A 12593-nucleotide genomic window follows, 5' to 3' on the forward strand; every position below is an offset into this window, starting at 1 on the left:
AGCATAGCAATGTCCTCTTCTTTGGTCAAATCGAATTCCTCATCTGATGAGGAATCGTCCATGAAAGAAGATTGCCACGAGCTCATCCACAATACAGAAATCACCACCGAACTACATCTTCATGCCCGATAAAAAAAAACCTAGTTCACACGAATTTTTACTTCGCGAGAATTTTGTCGAACACGTTGTGTGCAAAGTGGAAGAAACCGGCCGACGGCTGGTCGGAGAGCCTTCATGGTAGTCATGTATCAAGATGGCAACGGGGATGAAACCCACCAGGTTTTGCCTGCCCAAACCCATCCCCACGAGAAAATCGCAAACCTGCCCTATCCCCATCAACGTGGGTGGGGTTAAATTTTTGCCCGTCCCCTATACCCATCGGGTTTTCTAAACCCATGAGGAACCCGTCCCCACAAGCAGTCAATGAAAACAACACATTTAAAAGAAATGCGGGAGGATATTACAGTAGCAGGTGATGACTGGGGGACCTAGGTTTAGGTTAAGGTGTTGTGATGTGCGAAAGAGAGAGGCCTGAAGAGCGTGCGACAATGCAGCGACCGACTGAGGGATTGGTTTGTACTCCAGGGACTCAATGCTGTGGGACTAGGCCGCTCGGGCGCTGTGGCTTTGAGCCAACTTGAGTCAAGATGGATCAGTGCATGCTAAACAACGTGTTTTCACGGGTATTGTCGGGTTTCGGTTTCGGGTAGTACTCAAACGGGTTTAAACCCGCGAAACATGTCGAGTTTTATAATGTACCCACGAGCAGCCCCGCGGGGATAGAAAGTCGCCCATCCCTGTCCCCTAACAGGGTAAAAACCCGCAGGGGCGCGAGTTTCGGGTCCCCATTGCCATCTTGAGTCACATATGCCGTCTGCGGTGGGCGACGGCTGCTTCAACGACTTCTGGATGGGTAGTGGCTGCCGGAGGACTCCGCTTGTGGGAACGACCGAAGAACCGCCTCCTCGATGGGGTTGTGGTGGCCGCGCTGCTTCAACGACTTCTGGATGGGTAGTGGCTGCCGGAGGACTCCGCTTGTGGGAACGACCGAAGAACCGCCTCCTCGATGGGGTTGTGGTGGCCGCGCAACTACCATTGTTAGCTCCGGTGGTGCGCAGGAAGCGCTACCACGTAAGGCGGCCATGAGCTCTAGAGCCATTCGGCCGCCGGAGTTCCGGCGAACGGGTTTTGTATATTTTACATCAGGCGGCGCGGGTCATGTATATTTGCATCTTCAAGTGTTGTATTTTACAACTTTTGCGGTAGGTTATGTATCTTATTTTTTTACAGCTACATCATTTGTTTGGAGCTTCGTTTTTAGGTCTTGGTGATATAAAAAGTGATTATTTGTAAATTTAAATCATCTATTGGCGATGCTTGATGCAATAAAACTATCTTTTTCTTAAAAACATATGTTATTGGACGCGTCTAGCTACATGTCAATGGTTGCAAAAGATATAAAATATCCTTATATTTTGTGATACAGAGGGAATAGTAGTACTGTAGTGAATTAAATACCCACCTACCCAAGTCTGGCCGAAAACTTAGTGAGGAAGGAAGGAGTTGACTAGTGCTTTCTCTCAGGAGTCAAAAGACGACGCCTGTCCTATTCATCCCCCCCCCCCCCCCCCCCCCCCCCCCCCCCGAATTCGAAATCCCAGATAATCCTCGGTGGCTCGTATTCCGGCTCCATCCAATGTCGTCCGGGGAGGCTGCCGACGTGGACGCGCGGCGTCCTCACGCCGCGGACACTACAGGTGCAGCGGGAGACGTCGGAGGTGCCGATTCGTCCAGCGGTGTGGTCCAGGCGACGATCTGCCCCGGCTGCATGGTGCCTTGGAGCAGCGACGGCCCGCATCGGATCTGGTGAGCGAGGGCCACCACCCCCACGGCCCCAGTGCATTCTCGTTGCTAATTTTTGTCTTCTCCGTCGCGCGGCCTCGCGGGCAGCCATGTGGGTCTCCTTTGCGATTGGGATTTGGGGTTATTGCATATTAGTATTAGCACAGTGTCTATCGTCTCTGTAATGGAATGGGGGCTAGTAGCGCAGTATCGTGTCTGTGTTGGGTTTGGGGGGCATACATACACCGCTGCTAATTGGATACTGAAGAAGCTTGAATCTGTTATTATTCTTGTGGGGAACATTGCTCTGATTCTGCTGTTTTACCTCTTTTATATGTTTAGGCATATTAGTTCCCATTTTTCCATGTCAGATGCATACACCATGTACGTTCGTGGCTTCAAGTAGGAACTATGCGACTAGTGAGAATTAGGGATCACTGATCATCTACTTTGTATCTACTACATGCATGCAGTTGCATTCCCTGTGGCCATGTGTATGGCAGATCATGTCTGGAGAAGTTGTTGTGTCGTTCTGGCGAGGAGAGTGCCAAGGTACCATGAGTGATTCTGCGCATACTCAGTGAACAGATTCAGTTGAGGATACCTACATCGAATTGCTCAACTTATGCATCAATGTTGTTCTTTCTAATCAGTGCCCTCAGTGTGGCAAAGGATTTGTGGAGAAGCTTATTATCAACCTCTACGCACCAGAAAACATGTTGGAGGGTTGCTGCAGTCCGGAAGTCCAGTTTCTTTCATCCATTTTACATCTCCATAGAGATGTTCCGAGTTTATTTTTATAGCGACACACTTTACATATGAAATTCAAATCTAAATGGGTGATCGTGTATTAAGCTTCTTTTTAGGAAGATCCATTGTACATATCTATTGATGTTGCTGAGGCTAAGATAGATCAATTGTCGAATTTGATAGTTTATTCAATATCCGACTTAATTTGTAGTTTAATCCGTTTCAAAAATAAATAAATTGAAACAATGTGTATGAACTTTAAAAGATATTTGATATTTTTTTGTTAATTATCGAGGATTAAATATCATAACGCAATAAAATTTGTATCAGTTTGGACAAAGTTCAGAAGTTGGGCATTAAATTCCTTGATTTAGGCCTGAGTCCCGACCAATTTTTAATGGTATCATCACCTACTCGGTATGGAAGGACATTCCGATTAATACTCTGCCATTTTATGTACAACTTACTACTGGATACATAATTTTCTTAATATTTTATGTTGACTGGGTCTATCAATCAAGTGCTCATATTTAAATATTGCCTTACCTTTAGTGTGGTAAGGTGGAGCAATGTAAACTATCTTAATTCATATTTTGCATCACTATCTTGTGCGTCTCTAACAGTAGAAACTATCGGTTTTGCTAAGGGCATTTACAATGCAAGAGCGCTTATATGGACGCTTAGGCAATAAAAAATTTAATTAATCAAGTGGCGTGGGTGTAGGAGTCCATCTCCTCAACATACGGGTGCCTGGGTGAGCGCTAATGCAATCGTCTTCTTGTAAAAAAAGGACAACCCTCGTTAAACAAGCTCGGGGGAAAGAAAAAAGAACGAAGTGTCCGGCAGTAGTCCCGGCATCGATACTAGCAAGATCCCTCCGATCGAAGGGGATTGGGCCATAACGGCCAGGAATTAAAACCTAGTGCCTGGCCCAAGCGCCGGCATTGTAGATGCCCTAACATCACTCTGCTTAGTCTACTTTCTTATTAAAACCGGCAAGGAAACAAACAAGAGCCTTGCTTCGGTAGACCCCCTTCACAAACCGTATAAGGGCAGTATAGTTATTTGATCATAATGTATAGCCAGCTTCGTATACAAGCTGTACATATACATACCAGCGCACATCCCCTCCGTTTTGCGCAAATTCATTATTTTAACCTTCAAAAAATAGGCACATGAAACAGGATTTGAACTTTCAACCTCTTAGTTTAATTCCACAAGCTATAACCAACTAGGAACGCTAAGTTGTTGTGCCTAGTTACTCCTTTTATTATTCTTGTTGTTCATCTTCTCGGTCGTTTTTTGTTTTGTTTGGCCATTTTATTCTTCGGTATTATTATTATTTATTTCTTTGTAAAACACGTTCTCGCCCTCCTATTAACAAAATGAGTCGGCGCGCGTGACGTTAAACACATACAGTTAACACAAACAAAATATATTAAATGTAGAAGGTGAGCATGTTTCAGTCCGCATGCATAAGATGGATGGATGATTCATTCCGTGTTATGTGTACGCATGGCGTACAGGTTCTCGTCGCATGAGTCGCCATGTCCGTCTTCAGGAAAAAAAATTAAATGCAACATGCTGGCAAAATTTGGTGTCATTTTGTACATAACAACAAATACATCATGTTCAATCAAGACGGTTCAGGTCTGCCGGGTAGGGCAAGTTCTGAAGCACTTTTTTTACCTCCACCAAGCATACCTAATATTTTTCCACACATGGAAAACACACATGCCAAGCTTCGTTGGTTTTCGTCATTTCATGCATTTTCCAGGGTTTCCCAGTGAAAAAATCTTAAAATATAGGTCGGACATGACGCAACATGCGTTCGGTGTCCGAATTAGTTCAATTTTTTTATGGGGGGTTACCATAGGCATGCCCACCCGCTGGCAAAATTTTATGTCGTTTTATGCATGGCACCAATCACACCATGTACAACTTGGACCTTTTAGGTATCCCGTATGGCAAGTCTCGAAGCACTGTTTTTTCACCTCCACCAAACAGACCCAATCTTTTTTTCACACAGCCGAAACATAATGGCAATCATGCATTCCAAGTTTCGTTGGTTTCCGATAATTCATGCATTTTCTACGGTTTTCCCGGTGAAAAAACCCTAAAACACAGGCGAACGTGACGCAACATGCAGTCGGTGTCAGAATTCGTTCAAATTTTGCGTGGGGGACTGCCAAGGGCATGCCCACATGCTGGCAAAATTTGGTGTCATTTCGTGCATGACAACAAATATACCATGTTCAATCGGGACTGTTCGGGTCTGCTGGTATGGCAATTCTCGAAGCATATTTTTTTGCCTCCACCAAACGTGCCTAATTATTTTCCACGCAATGGCCAGCATTCATGCCAAGTTTCATTAATTTATAGCATTCTATGCATTTTCTATGGTTTTCTTGGTGAAAAATCCCTAAAACATAGGGCGGTCATGATGCAACGTGCGTTCGGTGTTCGAATTCGTTCATTTTTTGCGTGGCGGGCTGCCATGGGCATGCCCCCAAATGCTGGCAAAATTTGGTGCCATTTCGTGTATGAAAACAAATACACCATGTTCAACCGGGACCATTGGGGTCTGCCGGTAGGACAAGTCTCGAAGCACGTTTTTTCTCATCTTCACCATACGTACCCAAATTGTTTCCACACAATGACCAACATGCATGCTAAGTTTCATTCATTTTCGATATTCTATGCATTTTTTATGGTTTTCTCGGTGAAAAACCCATAAAACAGAGGCCGGGCGTGTTGCAACGTGCTCGGTGTCGAAATTTGTTCATTTTTGTGTGCGAGTGGAGCTGGTCCGGTGTTGCGCCAGGCCCAAATGTCGCGTATCCGTCGGTGGTGATGTGCCAATCCTTCGGCAGCCACGCCGACGATGAAGCGAGCAACCTGAAGTGGCTCAACTCTGCGTACGACCACGAGAGAGTCGACGGCCAAGATCACTGCCGCTGCTATCGGATCCGAAGCTCACCATGGAGAAGATAAGGATGACGAGGGACTGAGGAGGAGGAGGAGGAGGAGGAGGAGAGGGCGACGTTCGACGGTTGGCCAGGCCCGGCTTTTTGTAGACGGGGTTTGTGGCGGGAGGAGATTGGAAGGCGTCACATCAGTGTGAATGTGGGGCCAGGCGACATGACGCGACGACTTAATGACGGGGCGGGCGAGGCGGCATATGCGGCAGCAGAAGTGGCGCAACAGGGGAGGCATCCGCGGGCCAAGGATGCAGCCGTGATTGTCGTCTGGTTGCCTTGAACCGTCACACGTGCTCGCAATACAAATATCACGGCGCGGTGCAGACATAAATAAAAAATAAATCATAGCTGCCCCACGATAAAAAAAAAGAAAGAAACATGTAGAATTTGTTGTTACGTGCATGTCGGCAGTAGTGGCTAGCTCACATTTGCTAATGCGCGCCCCTGAGCAAGTGGTAGCTGGTTCGACTCTGCAGGCGCCTCTTTTTTTTTTGACTTTCTCGAATACAAATCTGGGTCGGCACTCACGTAAAAGAACAAATCGCATCACCCACGGCGGATGAAAAAAAAACGCCTCACACCATGGACCTAAAAACACATATACGTAGTGCGTGTGTGGGCGGGTCATTTTTACAAGTACGACCATCATGCCCTTACTAATGAAGGGGTATCGGTTAATCTAAGCCGTCCATGTGTTTAAGGGGGTCTACCGAAGCAGAAGTGAACAAACAAATGTAGATCAACATGAGGCACCAATTTTTTCCGTCAATATCCTTTGCGAAAAAACAAGGATGCATGATAGCAGTCTTAAGCATGGAAATTAAAAATAGTTTGCACTCACCCCGTACGGCTTACAGCAGGAATATATAGGTAACGTGTATCTTTTTTTTTTTTTTTTTGCCGCGGATAGGTAACATGTATCTAACTTGATTCGAAGAAGAAAACTAATCTGTGATGAAGAAGAATCGGGGCTGCATTGCGTTTCTCACACAGTCCTTGCTCTCTCACTTTGAGTTCGGATTATATATGAAAACTTTCGACCTAAACATCGTTTAGTTTCTCTTTGGTACAAAATCATGTTGGTGGAGTAGTGGTGGATTTCATTTAAAATAAAAAATTAATCAATACAACTATATATACAGTCCCCTCTAAGTAAGGGTGGATTTCACTTGTTGCATGTGGGCATAGTTATACAAATAAATTTGTTAGAGCTGATGCAAGTATTCGCAGCTAAGCCTAGTGGGAAACTATAATATCTTTCTTTGCCCCATATATGAATTCTCCGAATACATTATCAATATAAGGCATTTGGATCTATTCACTATTAATTTGATATTGCATTTGAAAAAGTAAATTACTTCTTATGTTTGATTTGGTAACCAGATCCTGAAGAACAGTGCTCTAAACATATAATCAACTGTAACATTTTCCACATGAATCAAGATTTTTGATGACAGCTACTATCATTGTTAGGAGGCTCCTTTAGTTTCAATATTGATTATATCTCACAAATTCATCTTTTGCTCAATTGACTTGCCACTGCAGGAAATTCAAGCATTCTACCAGCCTATATTTGCTGCAGTATTTAGGGAACATTCAGAGTATAATGTTGCTGAGGAACCATCAAGTGATTCTACATGTGATGACATGAAGCAACTGTTTACAGAACGGGTGGCTCAGATAGAGGGAACAGTGAATGAGAAAGTGACAACGGCTAAGGCTAACTTGATGTTAATGAAGGAGCGATTGAAGAAGATGGCCGAACAAAAAAATATGGCGCCGAAGGATGTGATAGAGTTCCTGGAGCAGAATTTCCCTCACCTGATGATTCGTGTATCGTGCTTGTTCCCGTCGGCGCCAACACCGAGTTTGGACGATGTGGAGCTTGCAGATATCGAAATAGTGGTCAGAGAGAGACCATATAACCATGCTGTGGAAGTCGATGAACAGAGTGGCAGAGGCAACGACGTGAACCATACCACATTGGTTTCGGGTGAGGTGACCGATGACTCATACAGACGAGAGGTTGAGGAAGTGGACAACAAACACTTTGGTGATAGTGGCTACTCTGGAAACTATAATTTCAATGCCTCCAACAAAGAAGCAAATGGGATGTTGCCGAGTACGAATATGGAGGCTGCAGCTGAAGGTGGTGAACGCGTCGAGACCAACCCAGCAGCATGGCCAACCTGCTCTATCTGTATGGAACCTTGGACCTCCACTGGAGAGCATCACTTCTGGTGAGGAAGATGTTTTCAACTATCGGTTTATTTTTCTTTGGGTATGTACTACTGAACAGACCCTAGTCTTCCATGAGACCATGATCTTGTGCTCAAATCCATGTGCAAATAACTTCAGTGATATCCTACTTTTATTATATCTTCCCAACTTGGGATGGAAATCAGAACATCACACTATACGCAGTAGCCATCACTTGTGGATCATCACAGTAACTACTCCTACTAGTGGATGTACTTCGATTTTTTTATAATGCGCCAGCTTTTACATTCCATTATTTTTTAGATACGTTTTTTCATCGAAAAGAACACCACTCGTGTTTTGAGTAATAGTTAAGATTTAATTTTATGATAGGTTATCTGTAGCCATTGTATTAGTAAGAATGTTTCTTTCTCACCATCAACTAGACAACTACTATGACGTAAAAAAACTAGACAACTACTATAGGGCATAGTTGCAATTTGGCTTAATCTCTTTCCTCTATTTGAATTGTTGCAGACCATGAATTCATTATACACGTGACATAAATGAGTTAGGTGATCTCAGTGTATGTTGTTTCGCAAGGTTTGGGTTGAGGTTCCGAGGAGGTGGCAGCAGGCGATCACTTAGTGTAGGACGGCAAGCTGCCGCTGGTAGAGCTTAGTTGGACCTTTCAAGGTGCTTGTTGTATTTGGTGTCTTGATGATAAGATCAGCCAGTTTTTCTTCTATTTTTCCTGGTTCTAGATTTTATACATGTACGCATAAATGCGGCTGCTCTAGATCATATCTATCTCCCATATGCAGTTGCATTCCTTGCGGACATGTCTATGGCTGGTCGTGCCTCATAAGGTGGGTCAAGTACCAGCTTTGTGGGAATGAGAGTGTAAAGGTAACATGCATTATTCAAAACAAAAGTGCCTTATATTAACTGATGTTCACGAATCATAATGATTTGTGCACATAAAATTTCTAATCTTATGCACGAATATTTGCCTTCCTAATTAGTGCCCTCAATGCGGGGAAGGATTTAAAGAGATGCCAATCGACCTCCATGCACCATATTGTCAGGTTCTGATTCTTTTTTCTGTTGTACTCTCATAGGGTGTTGCATTGTGGACCATTGCTTCATTTGGCATCTCTTATAGTAGAAACAATAGTTGTCTCTATCATATGACCTGTTAGTTATAACATGTATTCAGCATTATAAATGTGCTCAACCTGTATGTTCGATCCACGATAGCTTTTAGTTTGTAAAGTGATCAGATTGTTTTTTCAATACCGGATATCTTAACAACAAAAGTTATATTTGTAAACATAATTTTTACACTAGACATTAATAATAATGAGAAAATTATGTCAATGATACTAATCTCCTGTGAGATTTTCACTATGCCTTCGCATTTCAGCTATTTATGAAAATGTCGTTGCTTTTTGCCAGTGCTATTGCATTTAGGCCATTACTTTAGAGGATTACTCACATCCAGTCACGAGGAAGATGACCCAGCTAGCATTATGTTCCCAACATACTATTATCCAAATTGGGGCATTCTTCCCCGCCATCAGCGTAGTCGATCTCCACCATTATCTAGTTGCCCGCTCAATTTCTCTTTCACAAATCTTTGTGACAGCGCCATGATGTAGACCCTTTTTTGCAAAAAAAATTCTTTTTGTGATGGACCCGATCACCTATGTGCCCCCGAGCAAGACTTCGCCCTGACCCCTCACCCTCTCTCTCTCTGTGGGTAAAGTTGTTTTTGTCAATACACATTGCACTAACGGAGAAATGGAAGATAAGAAAAACATTCCGTTCTCCCCATCATCGGCCGCATATAGCGACATGAGGGGCCCTAGCCGCCGCCACCTAAGGAGTTGTCGGCGAAGCCATGGCGGCGTCTGTTGGAACCGCAACCCTCTAGCTACCTCTCCTCTCACTCAAACGGAGGTGGAAGAAGAAGAACAATACAACAACAACAACAACAACAACAACAACAACAACAACAACAACAATAAAGCCTTTAGTCCCAAACAAGTTGGGGTAGGCTACAGGTGAAACCCATAAGATCTCGCAACCAACTCATGGCTCTGGCACATGGATAGCAAGCTTCCACGCACCCCTGTCCATAGCTAGCTCTTTGGTGATACTCCAATCCTTCATGTCTCTCTTAACGGACTCCTCCCATGTCAAATTCGGTCTACCCCGCCCTCTCTTGACATTCTTCGCACGCTTTAGCCGTTCGCTATGCACTAGAGCTTCTGGAGGCCTGCGCTGAATATGCCCAAACCATCTCAGACGATGTTGGACAAGCTTCTCCTCAATTGGTGCTACCCCAACTCTATCTCGTATATCATCATTCCGGACTCGATCCTTCCTCGTGTGGCCACACATCCATCTCAACATACGCATCTCCGCCATACCTAACTGTTGGACATGTCGCCTTTTAGTCGGCCAACACTCCGCGCCATACAACATTGCGGGTCGAACCACCGTCCTGTAGAACTTGCCTTTTAGCTTTTGTGGCACTCTCTTGTCACAGAGAATGCCAGAAGCTTGGCGCCACTTCATCCATCCGGCTTTGATTCGATGGTTCACATCTTCATCAATACCTCTATCCTCCTGCAACATTGACCCCAAATACTGAAAGGTGTCCTTCCGAGGTACCACCTGGCCATCAAGGCTAACTTCCTCCTCCTCACACCTAGTAGTACTGAAACCGCACATCATGTACTCGGTTTTAGTTCTACTAAGCCTAAACCCTTTCGATTCCAAGGTTTCTCTCCATAACTCTAATTTCCTATTTACCCCCATCCGACTATCGTCAACTAGCACCACATCATCCGCAAAGAGCATACACCATGGGATATCTCCTTGTATATCCCATCACGAATGCAAAAAGATAAGGGCTCAAAGCTGACCCCTGATGCAGTCCTATCTTAATCGGGAAGTCATCGATGTCGACATCACTTGTTCGAACACTTGTCACAACATTATCGTACATGTCCTTGATGAGGGTAATGTACTTTGCTGGGACTTTGTGTTTCTCCATGGCCCACCACATGACATTCCGCGGTATCTTATCATAGGCCTTCTCCAAGTCAATGAACACCATATTCAAGTCCTTCTTTTGCTCCCTATATCTCTCCATAAGTTGTCGTACTAAGAAAATGGCTTCCATGGTTGACCTCCCAGGCATGAAACCAAACTGATTTTTGGTCACGCTTGTCATTCTTCTTAAGCGGTGCTCAATGACTCTCTCCCATAGCTTCATTGTATGGCTCATCAGCTTAATTCCATGGTAATTAGTACAACTCTGAACATCCCCCTTGTTCTTGAAGATTGGTACTAATATACTCCTCCTCCATTCTTCTGGCATCTTGTTTGCCCGAAAAATGAGGTTGAAAAGCTTGGTTAGCCATACTATCGCTATGTCCCCGAGACCTTTCCACACCTCAATGGGGATACAATCAGGGCCCATCGCCTTGCCTCCTTTCATCCTTTTTAAAGCCTCCTTCACCTCAGAATCCTGGATTCGCCGCACAAAACGCATGCTGGTCTCATCAAAGGAGTCGTCCAGTTCAATGGTAGAACTCTCATTCTCCCCATTGAACAGCTTGTCGAAGTACTCCCGCCATCTATGCTTAATCTCCTCGTCCTTCACCAAGAGTTGGCCTGCTCCGTCCTTGATGCATTTGACTTGGCCAATATCCCTCGTCTTCCTCTCTCGGATCTTGGCCATCTTATAGATGTCCCTTTCACCTTCCTTCGTGCCTAACCATTGGGCCTCATATGCCCGACCCCTTGCTTCACCAACAGCTCACTTTGCGGCCTTCTTCGCCATCTTGTACTTCTCTATGTTGTCTGCACTCCTATCCAGGTATAGGCCTCTGAAGCAATCTTTCTTCTCTCCATAAGGACGCCGACCACTACCAGATGACCCGGCCAGTACCAACCACCTACAACTAACTCCTTGGATCCCTCCATAAGGACGCCAACTAACTGATCCATGCAACTCGCACATGCATGGCCCAGCCGATGCTCTCGGTCAGCACACCAACGTTGCACCAACTGACCAAAGGCACGACGCAAGTCCCGACAGCCCACTCACGCGGTCGAACGACCAGCCTCCACCCTGCATGTCAAGATCATTCCGAACATTCTCCCCCTAATCTTGACTTCGCCATCGTCGGAGTTGTTGCAGCTCCTGTCGTTGTCGTCGTCACTATAGGATCGAAAGTATGTCTAGAGGGGGGTGATTAGACTACTTGACCAAATAAAAACTTAACCTTTTCCCAATTTTAGTTCTTGGCAGATTTGAGCTAATTTAGGACAAGTCAAGCAATCATCACATAATTCAAGCAAGCATGCAAAGAGTATATAGGCAGCGGAAAGTAAAGCATGCAACTTGCAAGAATGTAAAGGGAAGGGTTTGGAGAATTCAAACGCAATTGGAGACACGGATATTTTTCCCGTGGTTCGGATAGGTGGTGCTATCCTACATCCACGTTGATGGAGACTTCAACCCACGAAGGGTAACGGTTGCGCGAGTCCACACAGGGCTCCACCCAAGGGTAATGGTTGCGCGAGTGCACACAGGGCTCCACCCACGAAGGGTCCACGAAGAAGCAACCACCCACAAAGGGTCCACGAAGAAGCAACCTTGTCTATCCCACCATGGCCATCGCCCACACAGGACTTGCCTCACTAGCGGTAGATCTTCACGAAGTAGGCGATCTCCTTGCCCTTACAAACTCCTTGGTTCAACTCCACAATCTTGTCGGAGGCTCCCAAGTGACACCTAGCCAA

General features: G+C 45.0%; 1 protein-coding gene across 1 annotated transcript in view; it reads left to right on the plus strand.

Annotated features, from left to right (window-relative positions):
- The first annotated feature begins 1655 nt into the window (after nt 1–1655).
- The window catches only part of LOC125506519 (uncharacterized), a 59736-nt gene continuing 48798 nt past the window's right edge, over nt 1656–12593 (plus strand). The window contains exons 1-6 of the mRNA XM_087525156.1: nt 1656–1866; nt 2316–2394; nt 2496–2585; nt 7119–7813; nt 8597–8681; nt 8798–8860. Coding sequence (XP_087381282.1) covers nt 1697–1866; nt 2316–2394; nt 2496–2585; nt 7119–7813; nt 8597–8681; nt 8798–8860 — 1182 coding nt within the window. The 5' untranslated portion in view covers nt 1656–1696. The remainder of the gene's footprint in view (nt 1867–2315; nt 2395–2495; nt 2586–7118; nt 7814–8596; nt 8682–8797; nt 8861–12593) is intronic.

Source organism: Triticum urartu, chromosome 5A (assembly GCF_056163025.1).
Source record: "Triticum urartu cultivar PI428250 chromosome 5A, HENAU_Tu73, whole genome shotgun sequence".
NCBI lineage: Eukaryota > Viridiplantae > Streptophyta > Magnoliopsida > Poales > Poaceae > Triticum > Triticum urartu.